The sequence below is a fragment of the Protopterus annectens genome, chromosome 5.part1 (assembly GCF_019279795.1).
Source record: "Protopterus annectens isolate FY-2018-M chromosome 5.part1, PAN1.0, whole genome shotgun sequence".
NCBI classification, from domain to species: Eukaryota; Metazoa; Chordata; order Ceratodontiformes; family Protopteridae; genus Protopterus; species Protopterus annectens.
This window is the reverse complement of record NC_056736.1, coordinates 344,203,655-344,225,220: the sequence shown is the minus strand read 5'-3', so window position 1 is coordinate 344,225,220 and position 21,566 is coordinate 344,203,655. Positions and strand designations below refer to the sequence as shown.

The following is a 21,566-nucleotide window of genomic DNA, read 5'->3' as shown; positions in this document are numbered from 1 at the left end:
TCAAAGCCAGAGGATAATACAGCCCAATCCGCAGAATCCTTTACAAATGCATTCTATGAGCACCGGCATGAATGCATGGATTATGCTATCCCAAATAAAACCAAGACTCACTCTTCCAAAAACAGGAGACCTGTCTGGTGGACGTCAGCCATAAATAAGCTATACAACAGAAGGAGGAAGCTACTACATGACAGAGCAAAATCCCAAAAAGGGAAGGCATCTCTGATCAGTATTAGCAAGAAACTTCGATCACTCATAAAATCATCAAAGGCCAGTTTTGAAAGAAAAATTGCCCTAGACACTAAAAATAGTCACAAGGCCTTCTTTAGTTATGTCAGAAATATGGGTGGAAACTCCCAGATAGGCTCTGAATTGTTGCATAACGGTACAAAATATACCGAACCTACAGACATAGCCAACATCCTGGCTGACAGATTCAGCGCAAACGTCTCCCCCCCCCCCGCCTTCCCCCCAAAGGAGCAAATGCCTATCCCAACTGAATGTAACCTCTCTGACATCACAGATGCACAGGTGAAAGCTGCCCTCTCCAAAGCAAAACACACAGCATCTATGGGACCGGACGGTGTCCCAGGCTGTGTCTTACACGAGCTCCAAGAAGAAATGAACCCTCACATTAAGTCACTGTTCAAACTTAGCCTTACTACAGGATATGTACCCAAAGAATGGCGTACAGCTACAGTGGTCCCACTCCATAAAGGTGGTGCCACAACGGACCCCGGGAACTATCGCCCCATAAGCCTGACTAGTCTGGTCTGTAAAGCTATGGAGTGTATTGTCATGGAACTTATAAACAAAGACATTGGGAGCCTGCAGACACTGGATCCTACCCAATTCGGCTTTGTTAAGGGCAGATCTTGCCTCTTAAATGTAGTTGATTTCATTGAAACAGTTACCAAAGCCATAGATGAGGGCAAGGTAGTCCACACAGCCTACCTGGACCTCACAAAAGCCTTCGACACAATACCCCACTCGGGCATCATAAATAAGCTTACCAGCTTAAATATCAACCCCTGTATCACAAGATGGGTTGCAAACTGGCTCAGGGATAAGAACCCACATGGTCAGAATCACAGGTGCCATGTCCGAATCCAAACCAGTTACAAGTGGCATCCCACAGGGCTCAGTTCTGGGACCTCTCTTGTTCGGTATATACTTCTCTGCGGTTCAGGCTAACACAGGGGGATTATGGCTGACAAAGTTCGCAGATGACTGCAAACTGGGGGCCATAATCGAATCTCCAGCTGACACAAGCATCCTCCAAAAGGGTCTCACAGAGACGGATGCTTGGTGCCAGAGCCACGGCCTCAAGCTAAATGCTAGAAAGTGCATAGTTATCCCCTTTGGGAAAAACAAGGTGCCCACAAATTACCACATAGGTGGTAATCCATTAAGTATGGAAGAAGTAATTAGTGATTTGGGGACCAACATAGATAGTAATCTCTCCTTTGATAATCACGTTGCCAAAGTGGTTAGAAAGACCTTCTATATAGCCCACCTTATCATGAAAGGGTTCGCATCTAGATCAAGAGAGGTCATTGTGCCCCTCTACTCGTCACTCATCAGGCCCATAATTGAATACAATGCCCCTTTTGGGATGTACCTTACCCGACACCTGCAGCAACTGGAGAGACCCCAAAAGTACCTCACCAAGAGGATCATGGGCAACAAACAGATGTCCTATGCAGCTCGACTAAAGAAACTCCAGCTCTACTCAGTTGCTTACCGCCTATTCAGAGGCGATCTATGCCTGACGTACAAAGCCATGTCAAACCCAAAATTAATGGACATGCTCCACCTCAAAAAATCCAAGTCCCTTAGAGCTACACGCTCCAGGGACTTAAACCTCAGCACAAAAATAAATAGGACATGCTGGAGGGACAGATTAATTTCCCAGAGGCTTCCCTCACTCTGGAATAGAATCCCAATTCATGTTAGACATAGCCCCTCGCTGACCCTCTTCAAGCGAAATCTGGACGCGTGGATGGGAAATCGCAAATTCACCCCTGGGATCTCTTCTGTGTCCCTGCTAGACAGAGGCACAATAAACTAATCTTAAAGGGTACCTTCTGTGACCTACTTTACAGAGGCACAGTAGGCTAATCTAATAGGGAGGCAGAAGCCAAATATACTCTGGCTAGGCTTATAAATGCCCCAGGGCAGATAGCCTACTATCTACCTATGAACCTATATAAGATGGTTTTAATTGTGTTTTGTATTGTCTGAAGAAGGGCTTGTCCCGAAAGCGCTAACAGTTTTTTATGTTTTATTAAAAGCTTGTGACAGTCTGTTGGACTCTGCTCTTTATAAAAAAAGAGATGAGAGATGGAATTGCCATGTATCATTTTATTTCTGAATGTGTTTTTTTGTGTGGGCGGAGGTGGAAGACTTCTGCAGCAGCTTCTTTTGGGACATATTGGACATGGTTGCATTTTCTTTAGGGGTGAAGTACAGTATTTTCTCTTACAGGACTGTTTTCTGTTATGTCATATGAAACACTAAAATTTCAGTAGTAGTACCTTATAATATCAGAAGACATTCTAGATCCAAAATATGCCCCGTGAGTTTTTAACACTGGCACTCTCCTGTATCAGTGTTGAATCAGGAAAAGGATACAGTTTGCTAGCAGTGGCAGGCTTCAGCTGAGTCCTGCTTGCTACTCTGAAATGTTTTTTGAAGCTTTGCTCATCTTTAGCTTAGGTTAATGCATTAACTTTCAAATTAGTAAGAATTAAAGCTCATTAAAGTTACTGAAATATTGCTTTTCCGTTTTATTTCAGGAGGAACCAAAATTACCTTGATATTCTTCGCCTGCTTTCTCTCGGAGACAGACAGCTTAGTTCCTTTGACATCTCTCTGAAGTTTACACACCTTTTCTGGTTTGGAGACCTTAACTACCGACTGGATATGGATGTCCAGGTAGGAGTCAGTAGCAATTTGATTTTTTTAAAGCGAAAAGCAGTTATAATGAGCAACTGAAGTAGTTTACTGCTTTTTAATGTGAAGTGTGCCATAATTAATATTCTGTATCAGTGATATAGGAAAATATTAAAATGTAAGTCAGGCTACTTAGAGCAGAGGAAGGTATCCTAATTTCAAACTAAGTGATCATGGATTGATTAGCGGCCCTGGCACTGGAGGATTCAAACAGGGAGGTGTAGGAGTGACAGGGCATGGCCGCTCCCCTCTGTCAGGGGAGATAGAGTAGTTGCCTACACCCGAGAACACATTGTGTGGTTCTGTCTTCCTAGTAGAGACTGGGAAGCTCACCATTCATGCCTCAGGATGGTGGGCAGAGATGCTTGGAGGGAACACCCCTGCACAGATGAGGTGGTATCATCCCATTACATGCCCCTTCCCTATATCTCACTTGGTGCATGCGATAGGGATGGAGAAAATTAAAAAAAGATAACTTTGAACTTCCCCAGTGTCTGTCTCGAGTGATGACCCAATTCAAATGTCACTTGCGCCATTGATGGGGAATGAATTAGCTCATTAGCTGTAGGGGTCTAAATAATGACAGTGGTTGCAGAGTTTAAAATAAACAAGCATTGGTGAATGGTGCATTTTGACAAGGTCAGGGGAAATAACCATTATAGAAGTAGTGAGAGAATACAGCATTTATTTTTCATTTGATAAGCAGATAAATTGGGGTGATTCTGATGTTTTAAGCAACAACATTTGGACAGAAACAGCAAAAAATAAACATGCTGCATATATAATACTTAAATGTTGTGACATACAAAGACAGTACACAGTCTATTGAGTAAACCCACAGGCTTATAGTGATATTAATTCAGCATAAAGTTTACTGGAGCAAATAATGTATATATTGTTGCAGTGTGATCATATTCAGCTCGCTGTACTATTCTGGTTGTGCCCCTTCAATTCTTTCTTTCCAGATGGTATAGTGAAAGTGTTTGCATAGTGTATTGGGTCAATCCAAGACTGGGGGAAGAGTACAGACAAGTACCCCTTAGGGGATTAATTTTTCTGGTTTCTCTAGAGCTTCTATCATAGTAAGGGATTCCATTAGTTGCTTCTTGTCTGAAGTTGTCTGTCCTCTTACTGGCCAAGTCAAATGGGTATGCTTGCAAAAGACAGATTAATTTTGAAAAGGGGTATCAGAAGCATGTTTATTGTTTATACCTTAACTATGATATTGCCTCATGTGACATCTTCAAACACTTCAGACCCAAAACAATCAAAGCTTGGATGGACAGTATGCTTGGATGTTGAAACAGCAAAAAAGATAAAGTGTTCATTCACTGTTAATCTGTGGTGTCTAACAGCACTCATTCGCATGCCTCACATCGGAAGTCTTGCTGCAGACCAGAGGAGTCGGTGGATGTCCCAGGCCATTCTTCACAAAGGATTTTAGTACTAAAGTAGTGCTCATTCAGCACCAGACCCAGTACCTAAGGAGTCATCTGTCCCAATGAAACTCCTCCAAAAGTAGGCATGTCAGATGACTTTGGTATGTCCATCCTAACCTAATATAAGGTGGACTTCTCCCCATGGAAACTCTTCATCTGATGTTGTTAATCTTTATTCATCCATCACTGAGTGTCTTCATCGGCTCCAGGCCTGAAACCAGTTCCTGTGGCACTAATATTGGTACCGTCAGCAAGCATAGATCCGTAGATATCTACAATGGGAAATCTGGCCATTCTAAAAATGGGCTGTATACCTGCTCTAGGAAAGGATCCACTGACTGAGAGTGTCTGGTCCATGCTGCACTGTCTAACGGCACCACTGTCTCGAGTTTGGAGACGTGTGAGGAGGGAGTGTCCACAATAGACAGGCACTGCAGGTAAGCTTGGCGCCGTGAAAGTACTTGGTGCCGAGGTAGGTGTGGAAGTTGAGATTTCTAATTTAGGAAGGGTCGGTGCCAAGGCAGGTGCCAACACTATGCTTGCTGACAGTACTGAGGTCAGTACCATAGGAACTGGTTTCGGGCCTGGAGCCAATGAAGACAATCAGTGATGAATGAATGAAGATGAATAGCACAGATAGAACATTATGGTAAGACATAACTTCTTTTTTGTTACCATAGAGAAACATTGTATTAATAGGGGATGAGATGGCTTGCCCTTACTAATTGCAGATGACAGATGCGCAGATTAGTGCTTGAGAGTGCTGTCTTCCATTAAACACCCAAGGATGGTGCGTAGGAGTCATCAGCTATATGCCTCACTGACTTTTACAACACCTGCACCACACTTGCTCTGTTTGGCAAACTTTTTTTTTTTTAACCCTTTTTGCACGGTTGACTTTCCAGGATAGGCCAAATCTTTGACATTTGGTGAACAGCTTCCAAAATTTAGCAAGTAGTCTCCAACTGTCCTCCTCAAAGATGCCATAGAGCCAGGCACTATACAAGAGAGGAAGGGCAACTCAGAGTGCAGATGTCCTCCCTCCTGGGTTACAATACTGAATACTTATGAAGGGTAGTTTTCAGTAGCAAGCTGAAGAGGTCTTGGATGTCAAAAAGAGGACTTTGGTGTCACTAGACTCTGACACCCCACCCCCCACCCCCATCAGTGGCAGTTCCATAGTACAGAGAGCATATTTAAAACAAATTCACAGGACCTAAATGCACAGCTTCCAGTCCCTAAAAGTGCTGATTGATTTTAGAGTTCAGGGGAACCACTCTTTCCCTTGTAAGAATCCAGTTACAGACAAGATGTACTTTCCTTGGTAGCAACAAAAGGATGCAGACTTCCACAAGAGAGAAATACCCTGCCTAGTGTTAACAAAAGTAAGCTAGTTTGATAAAATCCCATATCTGATTAAAGAATAGTCTAAAGCTACACTAGGCCAGTTTATGCAGATTTGAATTAAATTGGACAGGCGTAATGTAAAGTGTGCTTACAACCCTGCAGATGTAGCCTCCTGAACCGCTGCTACTGGTACTGTATTGAGAAAGCATACTTGGATCTGTATACAGCCAGCTGAAGACATAAAAGCCAAACTTTTCAGTGTCCTTTGGATGGGGAATTACTTTTTAGTCCACAAACATATGAAGTATTTAAAAGCCTAGAGGAGAAAGAAAAGATTATGGATGTGGTTCTCTAAATGTTCCACCCCCACTTTCCAAGTATGACAAAACTTTCCCTGATAAATGAGGGAAAACTGCCAACAGGGGCAAACTCCTTTACAAAAAAATAAATTGCCAAAGTAAAGGGAGGCAAGGGGGAACAACAAACTTTTTCCCTGTCGGGCTGCGGTTATTACCCAACCCTAACCCTCCCCAACAATACACCAATTTAGAAAGGAGACCCTCTTCACTCAAAGGTGCACCAGCTAGAAGTCAAATGAAAACTCCTGAATAAGGGGCTACTAAATCTACCTGCAGAACAACAGTGCCATGTGATACCCACTCCATCTCAGTTTACAACACGGAAAAAGAAGTAAAAGAGTAAGAGTGAAAATGCTTTTACTTCAAAGCTCTTGGTTCCAAGAAAAGATGGTTCATGGAAACCCATTCTGGACTTCTGTAAATTAAGCAGGTCTGTTTCAGTATAAAACTTCATGATGGTGACCCTCTAATTCCTTTTTCTTCAGTGGATTTCCATTGAGCATCAGCTGTACAAGGGAGTTTAGTCTGTTATAAAATCTCTGGCTTAAAAGTGGATAATGCTGAAAATGGATCTTTTTGCCTCACGTGAGAAGTTTTGGATCAAGAAATTTTGCTGCAGAACCACGCATCCAAAACTTGGGGTGTAAAAGATTTCTCAATTTGTTGGAAGAACAGGTTCCTCTATGCCTTCCCCTCTAATGCCATATTCCATAGATAATCCGGAAAATGCAGGAAGAGCAATGAAAGGTGATCTCAATAGGCCCTCTCTAGCTGTGGCAGCATATTGGTCTCCCACCTCATTTTGGTCTCCAACAAAAACCCAGTAGCCCCACCCAGACAGGTGGACCTTTTGATACAGTGTGAGGCAACCTTAATTCAAGTATGTATCCCAGGCTCAAGACCCTCACTGGCAACCTGGAAGATTTAACCTTGCTACTGTTTGGGCATCAGTCATCTGAGTGCATGTAGTCTGTAAACCATGCATTAGCAAATCATATCTGCCAAAAAGCAAATATTCTCCCTATGGCACCAAATAACTGATATATCTCTTTCATCCAGGCCCTGCATTTACTTACATTTAGCTTCACTTATGAGTTGCATGCCTACCTGTGTATTCTTGTGTCATTTCTATAAAGGACGTAAACAGTTTCTAAAGGGCACCTCAGGCCCACAAAGAGGTCAGTTGTACTGACCTGGGAATTGAGTTTATACTAGAAAAAACTGACACTTTCTCCATTTGAACCAGCAGGTAAAGAACATACAAAGTTCCTCTCATGAGAGAGATTTTTCTTGGTGGTGGTTATTTCTGCCATATGCCAGGAGGGTACATTCTCTCATGTGCAATTCAACATTTTTAATCTTCCATTCAGACATTGTATACCTTTTTATGTCAAAGTTATTGACAGAAGTGACTCAAAATCGGGCTATCTATCTGCAAGTATTATTTCTCAAACCACAGAACAAAGTGGAAATAATCCTATGTTCCTTGGTGTCCTCTTCAGTGACTTATTGGAAAGGAGTGGACACTAGAAACATTCTAGAGGCATGAACCTGGTCCTTTGTTCATAGCATTAATAAACACATAGCATTAATAAACACTACAAACTGAAGTATTTCTCAAGTTCTAGAGCAGGCTTTGTGAGAACCATTCTCCAGGGGCTCCTGGATCTTTATTCTTCCTCTTTCCACGTAGAGTCAACTTTGGAAACCTACCCACATGCCACTGAGGCAGTGTGAATGAACATAGAACAGTTGCTCAAGTCCTACTCATCTGTTACAGTAGATGTTCAAGTTTTCCACTGCCTCAGTGGCAGTACCCACCCACCACCCCCTTAATTTGTTTATAGTTTGATGGTATCCAACCTTATGTTGTTTGGTTTGGTTATTTGTGTTGGTGTTTTTTTGTTTGAGAATTAGTTGGTTTGAGACTATTCTTGATTCTGGTCCTCCTTGGTTCTTTCTACTTGAAACTAAGAGCATAAAGTAACTGACTTTCTGTGACAGGGGTTAGGCTTCTCCTGATGGGAGGGGCTTAGCCATTCCCTGTGACACAGAGTCCGAGGAGGGGATTGTGAGCTCTGGAAAGCTGCCATTGTGAGTTTCTGCAAGCACTGAGGCAGTATGAAATTTAAATAGCTACTGTTACAGGTAAGTAGGACTTGTCCTACTGTACTTTCTCATTCTATTATCCAGTGACTCACAGTTGCTCCAACGTCAGTTAGACCATGTTAGCAATTGGTGGAAGGATAGTCATTCTAATTAAATGTAACTCAGTTAATTTGGACACCTGCATAAAACCATTCCTCCACTCACTGTCATAAATAATCTAGGTACTTGTTTGGTAATCATGTCTCCGCAGTAGTTTGGAAAGCTTTCTTTCTGGCTTTTCTGATTTCCAAAGGCATTTCCTCTTGATGTAAAGAAGTCGTAATGCCCCTTTAGTTGTATCTCATCAGATTCATTATTGAATATAATGTACCTACCTTTTGTCATGTACACTGAGAATCATAGTTAAGTGGCCTAAAAATTCTTAGTTATCAGGACAGACTGACAGCCCTCTTTCTGTACTCAGTCTGTTATAGACTCCTTCATGGAGAACTGTGTCTAGGTTTTTGAGCCATTAAAGGTCCAGTACTCTTTAACCTCTTATTCCTTTGCAGAACAAATTATACCTCAAATACCCAGTTAAAGGAACTAAACTGTCATCAAAGGATAAGTAAGACACAGTGCAATTTCTCAATGTCTGCCCCCCTCCTCTGGAACAAACATGTACTACATGTCAAGCAGAGAAGCACACATTCAAGGTTAATGTAGATAATTGGATGCGCAGCCTCAAATTCTCCCGTCTGTCTTTTCTTGCTCTCCTTAAGGCTGGAAAAAAGTTTTTCAGTATGGGTTTTTAGCTAGGCTTGAAATGGTTTGCAGGCAGATTGCCCATTACTTACTTATGAACCTAAAATAGGGTCATGTTTTGACACATTGTTAAGATCTGCTGTCTTACAAGGCTGCACTGCCACCCATAATGAGATGTTTGTAATGTGTCACTTGTAGTTTTCATTCTGTTGAGCTGATCTACAAAAATAGGATTCTTGCAACTTAATCATGTTTAGCTAACTTGAGTAGTGCTGATCTGTGTTCTGCCACATAGTTATGGGAAGCCTTTAATGTCACCTGTAGGAGTTTGTTGTAGGTAATGTTTGTCTGTATTCTAACTTTGATAGTGCATCTGGAATGTGTGCTTTGTAATACATTGAGCTGTGCTCCATCTGATGCCAATTTTTTTCATTCTAGGAAATTTTAAATTACATAAACAGGAAAGAATTTGACCCACTTCTAAAGGTAGACCAGCTTAACCTGGAAAAGGAGAAGAACAAGATCTTCTTGCGCTTTTGTGAGTACGAAGTTTTTATCTGTTTTTCATCAGTCTTAACATTTACTGTAGCATTATAAGAATGTCCATCTTTGCCTTGCTTCATGCCTTCTTCACATATACAACGTATCAGTTGTTTATTTTGTGCTGCTTATCCTTTTCATAACCAGAAAGAAAGCTGTATAAAAATTTCTAATCGTGTAAACTGTGGTGACATGTTTTCGTATTTGTTTTGCTTCTTATTGCCTTCTTTGTAGATATGTTTATAAAATCTGGAAATTAGCCTTTGACTTAGTGAAGTGGATGTTTGGTATAGTGCCTGGCAAACAAGAAACTACGTGACATGGTTAGGAAAGACTACACCATCTACAACGGGCATACAGTCAAGGAGAAACAAGAAAAGAACAGTACTAGAATTTCATCACAGTAAAAAGTTTGAGAGTATCTGCTGTTGCTACATTCTGTGATGACTCTGAGCATTTGTCAGGGTAAGAGAGAGTGTCAGGATATGGTGTAACTTCCATGAGGTTGCATGGAAGTTAGCACATCTGAAAACATAAGTATACAACCTCGTTTAGCTAAGTCGTCATCATTTAAAGCCGTATGCTTAGTCTATGACATACCCTTCTGTTTAGTTATCCAAGTGTGTGAATGAATGTGTTTGTGTGGTGTGTGTGTTTGTGTGGTGTGTGTGTTCATAGGTTCATAGGTTGGTACTAGGCTATCGGCCCTAGGGCCTATACAAGCCTAGCCATAACAATTCCCTGGATATTTCTTCCCACAATATTTACTTCTCTGGACTCCTGTCTAGCAGGGTGACTGACATGATCCCCGGGGTGAATTTCCTATCTTCCCATCCAATCATCAAGGTTCCTTTTGAAGAGGGCCAAGGAGACGCTCTGCTTGACATGTATGGCAGTCTATTCCAGAGTATGGGGAGTCTCTGGGTCAGGAACCTATCCCCTCCAGCATGTTTTGTTCATTGTGATGACAAGATTTAGATCCCTGGAATGTGTGGCTCTGAGGGATTGGGATTTCTTTAACTGGAGCATGTCCAATAGCTCAGGGTTTGACATGGCCTATATGTTAAGCAGAGATTGCCTCTGAGTAGAAAATATGCCACAGAGTATAGCTGGAGTTTTTTTACACGGTCAGCATATGGCATCTGCTTTAGGCCTGTGATTTTTTTAGTGAGGTATTTCTGTGGCCTTTCCAGCTGTTGCAGATGTCTGGTGAGGTACATACCAAATGGGGCATTATACTCTATAATGGGTCTAATGAGGGATGAGTACAGTGGGACAATGACCTCCTTTTTGTGCATGTGTCTATATATTTGTATAGATCCTGTGAATGCCAGTGAACAACATCAGTGGCTTAACAGGAAGCACACTTGCATTTGGTCCTGGAAGATTATTAAACTGAGCTCTGTTTCCAACCCAGATGACTATACTCATTTTCTGTTACTGACACTGCATTTGAACATTAGGAGGTGCTGCATTCCTGAGTGTACCATCCCTCAGATTAGTTGTTAAACCAAGATCCCATCTGTCTGACTTGGTAGTTAACTCAGAAGGACATAAAAGATCACATACGTTCATAGCTGTGCAGACTAACCCAATTATTTCCCAATGTATCATGGGTGTTTATTAGGAGGAGGTATGTTTGGAAGCTTTCTAAAGGTTAGGTGGGGGGTTGTTAGTTTGTGCAGTCACTGCCTGTGTCTGTCAGAGATAAGGGGGCCAGACCTGGGGAGAGACAGTCTCTCTATTTTTCTACACAAACTGCATAACCTAGGAATTAGACACCACTGTTATATCATGGTTTTCGTAGCTACCTCTAAAATAGAGCTCAAGCCATCAAATGTCAGAAAGTCATCTCATCCTTCCTCCCCTTCCCAGTCAGTGTATCACAAGGATCAGTCTTGGGTCCCATTCTCTTTAGCATCTTCATCAGTAACCTGCATAAAGCCTGTAAAACTGCATTGTTGGTACAGTTTGCAAGTGACGCCACAGTTATCTGCATCGCAAAAAACATCAAACTACAAAAAACTTAACCAGGAGTCTTTCTCCTCTATAGAGACCTGGCTGACATCTGCCAACTATTCCTCAACCAAAATAAATCCAAACTAATCCTATTTACTCCCAAACAGCTTGCGTTCAACAAAACCTCCTTCTCAGTCACCTCATCTAATAAAACAAAAATTGAACTTGTCACACACAAAACTGCTAGGTATCTGTGTAGATGGGAGCTTAAAATTTGACGCACACACCCAAACTATATTGAAAAAACTTATACCAAAAACAACATTCTGTCTATACAACCAAACCCTTCCTCTCAGACACTACAAGAAAGCATATTGCATCTTCTGTCTTCTTGTCTACTGTAACGTATTCTGCTCCCACCTGCTAAACAAGCTTCAGTAGTGTTACTACAAAGTAGAAAAATTTGCTGCCAACCTTCCAAGTAGAACCCACCACTTTGTGTCCCTAAAGAAATTACAGTGGCTGGAATTCCCACATTCCAAAAATAATCCTGTTACTGAATCAAGTTACCAGTGTAAAAAAAGAGAAACTGTAGAAAAAAATCAAACACTGGTAACACACAGCCGATATATTGTACAGAAAAGTTTAATAGTAAGCGCTTTCACGGATAAAAAACGCTTCTTCAGACTACAAAAACAAACTCAAACAAACATTTAAATAGCCAACCTAATGGAAACAACTCAGCTGAAAATAATCAATGTTGAGAGAACAGCAATCACATTCAATTAACAATAAAAGCCATAAATAAAGGAGCACTAACTCATCGCTGTGAGTTGCTAGTTGACTGTAGCATCACTCAGTGTTTCAGGGCTCTATTTTTCAGGAATGGTTTTACTGAAACTTTACTATTAAGCCCAGGTGGTTTATCTGCTTGAAATAATAGAATCCATTTCTGCTCTCTAGCTTCAGTGCTGTTATTAAGATCTCCACCTCTCTTGCCTTTCTCGTGGACTAATTCTAGGACAAGAAGCTTAAACTTGTGTGTTGTGCCTTCACTCTTAATATGCATATCTAGAGCACTTGTTTCTTTCATATTCCTGATGTCCCTCCAAGAGGTTTATTAGTCCTTGTAGCCTGACCTCAGAGGTTGCTCTATTTGCCACATATGCCTGGTCAGGTATATACCAAAGGGGAGCACTGTACTCTGATTGGTCTGATAAGGGCAGAGAACAGTAGTATAATGACCTCTTGGGACCTAGATGCCATGCCCTTACTTATAAGTTGTGCAAAATAAAAAGATTTCCTCACCACTGTGGCCACATGGTGGTTGAAGGTAAGGCTACTGTTTGTGCGTATCGAGATCCTTGACCAGTGAGTCAACTCTTAGGGGCGTACTATCCACGTGGTAATTAGCCATGATGGTTGACTTCCCAAATGGTACAGTTGTACATTTCTTAGCATTGAGTTTAAGACCATGGCTTTGGCACCCTTTGTTAGTCAGAGATGGACCTTCTTGAAAAATGCTAGTGTCTGCAAGGGAGTCTATGATAACCCCCAGCTTGCAATCATCTGCAAACTTAGCCATAAACCTTCAGCATTTGCTTCCAGTTTAGACCAAAACGGAGCCCTGGGGGACTCCACTAGTGACTGACCTCTTGGTGGAGGTGGCCTCACCTATTTTGATCTTCTGGGTCCTATCACTGAGCCAGATGGCTGTCCATTGGGTGATAAAAGGGTTTATACATAAATTAGTGAGCTTGTCTATAATGTCTAAGTGGAGTTTTGTATCAAAAGCCTTGGCTAGGTCGAGGTAAGCTGTGTGCACAGTCTTACCTTTATCTAATGCTTTGGTGACCCTGTCAAAAAAGTCCATCAGATTTAGTGGGCATGACCTTCACTTAACAAAGCAGAACTGTGATAGGTCCAGTGTTTTTAGATTGCCTGTGACCTCATTTATCATGTCCATGATGATTCTTTCTATGGCCTTGCATATGAGGCTGGTAAGACTTATGGGCCTGTTGTTACCCGGATCAGTGGACAACCTCCTTTGTGCAGGGGAATGACTGTGGCCATCTTCCATTCCTTGGGCACAAAACCCGACTGTAGGCTGCAGTTATAAAGTGATTCAAGTGGACCACAGAAGTCACGTTTCATGCTATTTATTAAACATCCCAGGATGTTTTCAGGGCCCATCGATGCAGTGTTTTTGGCCTTAAAAAGTGCATTGATGACCTGTTCCCTAGTAATGGTTGTGGGTATTGTGGTATGTAGTATTTCCTTTGGACTGTTTGTTAGGTGGGGGGGGGGGGGATTTGAGCTGAATCTGTTAACCAAAAGTTTAAAAATGGCCTCCGGTTCTGTGTGGGTGATGCCACGTACAACATGTTCTGCGCATTGTGTATTTTCCCAGATGTTTATTTTGCCCAGGAAGCTATTTTTTTTTCTTCAAATTTAGCCTCTGAAGTATTAGTTAACCCTCTCAGCTGCCTGTTTAGATTGGTCAGGGGATTTTAGTATGTATGGCTTTGTTCCTCCTACATATCTTGATCTATACAGCTATCAATATGGCTGTACATTTTTTTAAATAGCTCACCATATGCTATGGTGTTTACTGGGTTTGGGGCTGCATGGAATTTAGCCAAGGTGTTGCATAGTAGAGAGAGGTTAGCCTTGGAATATTTCCTAAAGGTTTTTGGTTTTGCTGGATCCCCTGATTTAATTTTTATTTCAAGTAGTACTGTGTTATGGTTTGGTCGGATGACTGAAGACATTACATTGGTTGAGGAACATTGCCCCCCCTCCCCCATGTTCATGTGTACAAGGTCAAGGGTGTTTATACCCCTGGTAGGAGTTCCAGGATGTTGGTATTAACAAAGTTTAGGAGTCACTGAGCTTGTGTATTAAAAATGATGTAGGATTCCCAGTCTGTAGAGGGGTAGTTGAGATCCCCCATGAATATCGTATTTGGTTGAACAGTGAGGGACTCTAGTACATTGCGATATGTAGTATGGGTTTCCTGGGACATGAAAGGGGGGACCTATAGGTTGCAAGGATATGGTATGACACCCTGTTTGTGATGAGTTCCAAATGTATGAGTTCCAGTGGGTCATACACCTTTACTAGTCTGGATGTGATTTTTTTTTTAATGTAGACTGAGACTCCTCCACTGTTAGCTCCCCCTGTGCAGTAGCTGGTGCAAAGGTGTGAAAGGAGTTATAACCTTGCATTGCTGGGAATACTCTACATGACTTTAAACCATGTCTCTATTACTACACAGATGTCTACTGTGCTCAGGAAGAGGAAAGCTTGTAGGAAGTAGAGTTTCTTGTTAATACTTCTAGCACTGAGCAGTACCACCTTCAGATATTCCTTCACAGGTTCCAGTTAAGTCAGTAGGTTTATCATTTTGGCATTGCCTAAAAAGGCACTTTGGGAGTAGAAAAGGTCTTTGCCAATATCCAAAAGCCCAGACAGTATAGCTGCAGACTATCCCTGTCAAAACAGCGTGGTATGTCAACCATGTCCTCACAGGCTGTCAAATATTGCACCCCCCTGAACTGACAACAGAAGCTAAGCCAATTGCTAAAATCATTTTCTGTTGGTAACATGGCATCATCCTTGGAGAAGGTAGTATGCTGCACAGTGCTAGGCTCATACCTGCCTGAGAAACACAATCAGTGAGCTCTATCATGTCTCGCTTCATATAGTCAAGGGGGGCACGTCTCCGGTCATTAACACCCATGTGGACTGTGACAGAGTCATACTGGTACCTGTGGATCAGTGACCTGAGTGATTGTGTGGCTTGACAGTTCCTAGCCCCAGAAAGGCAGCTAACCATGACTCTCTCTCCTTACTCAGTCTGGTGAGGGGGACTTTGGTGTGCCTCACTATAGAATCACCAGAGACTAGGAAATTCATCTGTGCATTGGTTTGGCTTAAGGGCTTAGCAGTAGAGGCAATGGATACAGTGTTATGATTTGTAGCTGTGGGTGGTGTTTTAACGGAGTGTTTCTGTGATGGCTAGGGGCCCTTTCTTTGATTGTACTGTGCAGGAGGTCTTCCTGTTTTAGGAAAATTACTTGTAAGTGCCTCAGCATAAGTAGTTTTATGTGTAGGGTCTTTACCCTGTGCAGTAGGCATGGTGTAACTGTTACTGACAATCTCTGCAAGACTACTTTTGGTTGTAGAGAGTTTTGTCTCCAGCGTTAGTGTATTTACACCTCTCACATACGTTTCATTAGGGATAAATGGGTTGTCAGTGAACATGAGGCAATTGCTACAATGCCTCAAAATACCCATCTCAACCAGACTGACCACAGAGAGAGTTGGGAAGTGCATATCCATGGCTAATGATCTATTAGGGAGGAGTGAGAGGAAACTTAAATATTGAATAGGTCCATAAGACATTGTAATTGCCTTTCCCCTTCTGTAAGGGCTCATTCTACCAGAGCTGTTGCTTCTTCTGGTACATTTTTCAAAGGGCTGGATACCACTTCCATCCTTGAGGCCACTGATTGACCTTCTCTCCATACATTCACTAAGCATTACAAGCTAGATGTTATGCTCAGAACAAAAGCAAGAGCTGACTTTGCTAAGGCTATCCCTTCATGGGTTTTATAGTGGGCTCTTCAGTGCCTTCCTCCTCCCAGGTTTCCTCTTGAGCTTTTGTACTCTCCCTTATAGTAAGAAACACTGCAACAGAGGTATGGAAGGACATAGTACTGTTATGTAAAATCTTACCATAACAGTAGATGTCTTTCTCTTCACTGTTGCGTTATTCACTCCCTCCCACCCCCTTTCCTTTGCACTTTTCTTCTTGCCTTCCTGGTCAGGGATTCTTTTCCTTTTCTTCCTCTTGGATGCACATATTCCTCCTGGTCTCTAGGAATGTTCTGTTCCTCCTGGGGCTTTTCAGTTCTGAGGTGTGTGCATCCGTACATCATCTTTAAGCCGTACGCCTTGTGCGTGGAGCATGTGTGTGCTGTACAATGCCTGTAAACTCTAAAAGCTTTTGTATAATGGCTAGATGTTGTGTATCCTTTTAAGGAGAGCCCTTACATAAGGACTACTGCAACAGTGAAGAGGACATCTACTGTTATGGTAAGATTTTAAACAACTGTACTTTGTCTCAATTTGCCTGTTTGAGTGCTGGTAGTATAAACTAGATGTTGAGTCTGAATTCCCACTAATCCACACATCTTTTGAACTGTCTTGCAAATCTCCTTTATTAGCTTTGATGTGTCACATACATCAGCAGTTATACATCTGTTATAAAAGCAAAAAAAAACAATCAAATACCTTCTTTGGGACATTTCTCCACTGAAATAAGATACTAATTTATATACTAGCTAATGTATAACTACTGTTTTCCCTCCTAATTGCTGGAATAAACAAGGGCATTTTATTATTAGAAAAGATGTTTTAATATTATCTTATCCCATCCCCATACATTCATTCTGTAATAATATAATATAATCCTGTTAAAGGGTATTTGTATTCCTAAAGTATGTTTAATTATTGTAGGATCATAGGAGACACAAGGCAGTTCAATTACATGACCATTTACACCTTGCCAATACCCACGCTTATTCTGTACCTCCTTCTCAAAAAGGGCAACACAAATCAATTCTAAAGTAAATTTATGGTACCCATCCAATCATCCAAATTTAATTTAAATAATTTTAGAGCATCACTTTGTTTTACCTTCAAGGGAAGTCTGTTCCAGAGGTGAAGCAGGTATTGGTAACACATTCTTCTCTCCAGCACATTTTATTTGTGCTGGAGGAGATGGCACAAAAGACAAGTCATAGATCACAACACAAGAGTTTGTAAGAAACTGTGTAAAGGGATAGCACTTCTAAACTTTCCTGGTAGCTTGTGGACCTTATGCCAACATTCTTTTTGGTTAGAAAGCACTGGAGTCTTTCCAGTGGCTTAGTATGTCTAAAAGGTAAATTCCAAAGAGGGCATAGTACTTAATTGGTTTAATTAAGGTTGTATACTGAGGGATGATAATTTTTTCATCTGGATGAAATGCCTTTAGGTATTGTTTATGTTAAACGGAAAGATTATTTGACTACAAGTGCTACAGGCTAGTTGAAGGAGAGAGGATTATTGACCCAGGTTCCAAGATCCCTGACTGCATTATCCTTTCTGATTTAAGATAATGTAAAGGATCTTGGAAGTGGCACTACTCATGCAGGGTAATGCGATGCACTGGATGCCTCAGAGAATAGTCGGAACTGTTTACATCTGGGTTGTTGTCCACAAAAAAAACAACGAACAACTTCCTAACAGCACAGATTACTAAGTATTTGGCTTGACTCGCCCATAGTGGGAACGTCATCCACCCTTATTTTATTACCCCCTGTCAAGATTACGAGTATCACTACCACTGACTATCCCCTACAATGTCTGTCTGACTAAGCAGTGTATACAAGAGCAATGGAAAACAACCTTAGTTAAACCTATCCCAAAGGCTACTAAACCTCCAACAGCAAGTGACTTCCACCTTATCTCAATATTACCTACATTCAGAAAGATGTTAGTAAAAATAGTCTACAACCAGCAGGCAGACAACATCCAAACAGAGTACTCTGCCATTATCAGCAGACAGGCAGAAGCACAGTAACACTAGCAGCTCCATCTCTGATATTTCAAAATATGAATAAAAGCTTGCCAATAGGCACACTGTTTGTTCATGAAACAAAATCATTTTTTGAGTAGGTTGGCCATCCTCTCCTCACAAACTGCTTGTTCTCTAGGCACCAGTAACTAAGCACTGCATTTATTTAAATCCTACCTGGCAAACACTTTTTAAAGTTCACATAGGATGTCCTTCTATTCCTATGTTGCTGTATTCATAACATGGGGGATTTCCCACCTAGGCGACTCGAATGTCCGGCCAGTGTACCAAAGACTTAAACTACTACAAGGTACGTGCGATATTGCTCATAGGATGCAGCCGATGTAGGCCATAAAAGTGACGTCTGCATGTACCATCCTCAGAACTACTTTGTCACCAGTCCAAACGCCAGCTTATACCATTCATCTGATTGCCGAAGTTTTTTCTTTCAGATAAGTGCCCCTTTGGGGAAAATTTATTTGTACGTTTTCTACTGCATATTTGTTCAAGGTTAATGTCATCCAAGAAGGGCAAGTGCCATTGTGAAAGACAGATTCCACACAAAGACAATCACAATCCGTGCCTTTTCTGCCTGGGGTCTGCTCATGACTACAAGGCTTGCGACATATGGCAGGCGTTTGTTCCAAAGATGCTCCACAGTCGTCTTTCTGCCCTTAATATCTACCTTGAGAACCAGAGACTAAAGCGACTAGTGCTCGCTATGGAAGGTACCTAGGGTCCATCGGGTGAACCTCCAAAGAAGAAGGTGAAAAAGGTAAATCCTGAATCTTCGGCTGCACCTATGATACCAAATGTCCTTCTCGAGGCCAGTTGAAGGTCTGGAGGCCCATACAGTGCCTGAGCCTCCTCTTGCGAGGGTAACTGATTTAGATGCCACTAAGAAGGGTTCTTTCAGCAAATCCACAGAGGCCTCGCAGGCGTCCATTTCAGGTTGTAAGGGGGAACCATGGTTCACTTCTTTAGACGTACCTTGCATTACTTCTCCTGGCTTGATGATTGAGGACTTGCCAGTGTCAGTGAATGAGCCTAGGCTTATGTCGGCCGAACTATCCCAGCCTATGGTAGATCCTCCACTTAAAAAAGAAACAGAAACATGTTTCTCCCACACAGGATCCTTCCCCAGACTGGCAAGCTTTTTCAAAAGGAATCTTGAATGCCTGTTTTTTGGCACTTAGGCCTTCCTTTGTTCAGCCTCCTACTCCTGTATCACCTCCAACCCTTTACTCAGGAGTGCTATTGTAGAACAAGAGGCCTCTGAAGGATATACTTCATCTTCAGATGAGTCCCTGGCCTTCTTCTGATCAATTTGACTCCCCCCTGGGTTACGCTTCCCCTGAATTTGATGCTGGTGGTTGGCACTCCCCTGAGAAGGATGTTATATTTGGAGAAACCATCTCTAGAATGAGGAGTTTTTTCAAGGGGGAAAGCTCCCAGGTTTCAGAAATACAAAAGAGGTACTACAACCTCTTACAAATGGACTCTCCTTCCCCTTCAGCTATCCCACCTATGTTACCAGCCTTTCAGGATGCTTGCCTTCAACATCCAAGCCCTGATTCCCAATCTCCTGTGCCCAAAAGACCAGACAGGTTTTATAAAGACCCTAAGGACAGTACCTATTTAGATGCCCTCTTGCAGATCCAACTGTGATTTCAGTCTCTGCAGATAAACCGTCTAGATTGCTGCCCTCCAGTACCCTTTTGCCCTGTGATAAGGACAGTGAAATGATGGAGAGGATTGGGAAAAAGGTTTGCACCTCTTCTACTCTGGCTTTTAGGGCCATTAATTATCACACACACATGTCTAAGTGTGTTCTGGCCCTGCTTTCCCAGGCTTCAAATTTGCTGATAGATCTTCCAGATTCTGCAGCCAATTCACAACTCTCTTCCCTCCTGACAATTTCTTCTCAAGTTACCAAACGCTCTGTAAAATGAAGTTATTATGCAGCTGAGGTCTCTGCTAGATCAGCAGGATCTGGATCTGTCCTCGGGAGCTATTCTTGGCTGAGATTGCAGCCTTTGCTTGATGGTTTCAAGGCAAAACTCATGGATGCACCCCTGGACAATTCCACCCTTTTTGGTGCAAATGCTGCTGCTCTCTTTAAATCCCTCCAAGAGAAAGGGAAAGAACTGCAGGAAAATGAAACCTAATTTTATCTCCTCATTACCAAAATGTCATAGAAATTACCCCTGCAAGTCTAATTTTATAAGGAAAGAGACCCATGCTCCGTCTCAACTTTAGAAGAAGGGTACACACAGGCAACTCCACATAGGTCTCAGTCTTCATTTCCCCAAAAGGCCCCCTTTCCAAACAAGCCAGGTTGTCTGTGACTACCTGCCCATACTCACAGAAATTCCTTATTTTTCATTCCCTCACCTCAAAATGTTCTAGCAGACACATTGAACAGTTCCATGACACAAGCCTATGAATGGATGATCCACGGGGATATATTTCTGGACATTATCCACCAGTGGTGGTACACCTCAAGTAGATCTTTTTGCCTCCCCTCTGTACAGACAACTTCCAAAGTGTTGTGCCAGAGTCCCACATCCTCTGGTATGGAAGGTGGACACCTTATCATTCTCATGAAAGGGGATGTTTCTCTATGCAACCCTACCTTCCCACCTTCCCACCTATTCAGAAAGTCCTGCTGAAGATTCAGCAAGGCAATCCAGAAATCTTGCTGGTGACCCCCTTTTGGCCAAGACCGCATTGATTCCCTCTTCTGCAGTTAGCCAAGGGCAGTTGTCACAAGTTACCTCTCAGAGTGGATTTTCTCACACAAGATAAGGGATCTCTTATTCACCCACATTTAGCAACTCTGAATCTGACTCTGTGGATGATAGGGTTCTGATTCCTTTCAGACACCTTTTCTTTGAGGACGTGCTTATAGTCCTGCAGGAAGCTAGGAAACCCAATACAAGGGGATGCTACATATCCAGATGGAAGAGGTTCTCCATCTGGTGTCTTAACAGGTGACTAGTTCCATTTTCAGTGGCTATACCCATAGTCCTGTCTCATTTGTGTGAACTGCTCAAGGCTGGATTGGCTTATTCTTCAGTTAAAACTCACTTATCCATTTCTGCATGTCTGCTTTTATCTCCTTCTTTAGGTTTTAGGGTAGAAGGTAAGCTTTTTTAAAATACATCCTTCACAGCAGACCTACCAGGAAGCCTGTTCCTCCTCCCTGGAATTTGAATTTTGTTCTGGAAAAAGTGACACAGACACCCTTTGAGCCTGCATCTTCGGCTTCTTTGAAATTTTGCACATGGAAAACCGTTTCACTGGTAGCCATCACTTCTGATAGAAGAGCTTCTGAACTTCAAGCTTTAATGACTTCACAACCCTTTATAATTTTCCACAGGGATAGGGTGTCTCTTTGTACCAACCCTTCTTTTATGCCTAAAGTGGTTAATGACTTATCCCTTAACCTATTCACTTGCCTACCTTTTTCCCTGCTCCTCAAAACTC

The 21,566-nt window shown here is 42.1% G+C and overlaps 1 protein-coding gene across 1 annotated transcript in view; it reads left to right on the top strand.

Annotated features, from left to right (window-relative positions):
• Nucleotides 1-21,566, top strand: part of INPPL1 (inositol polyphosphate phosphatase like 1) — a 1,746,155-nt gene that overhangs the window by 1,141,043 nt on the left and 583,546 nt on the right. The window contains exons 15-16 of the mRNA XM_044073026.1: nucleotides 2,799-2,937; nucleotides 9,392-9,491. Coding sequence (XP_043928961.1) covers nucleotides 2,799-2,937; nucleotides 9,392-9,491 — 239 coding nt within the window. The remainder of the gene's footprint in view (nucleotides 1-2,798; nucleotides 2,938-9,391; nucleotides 9,492-21,566) is intronic.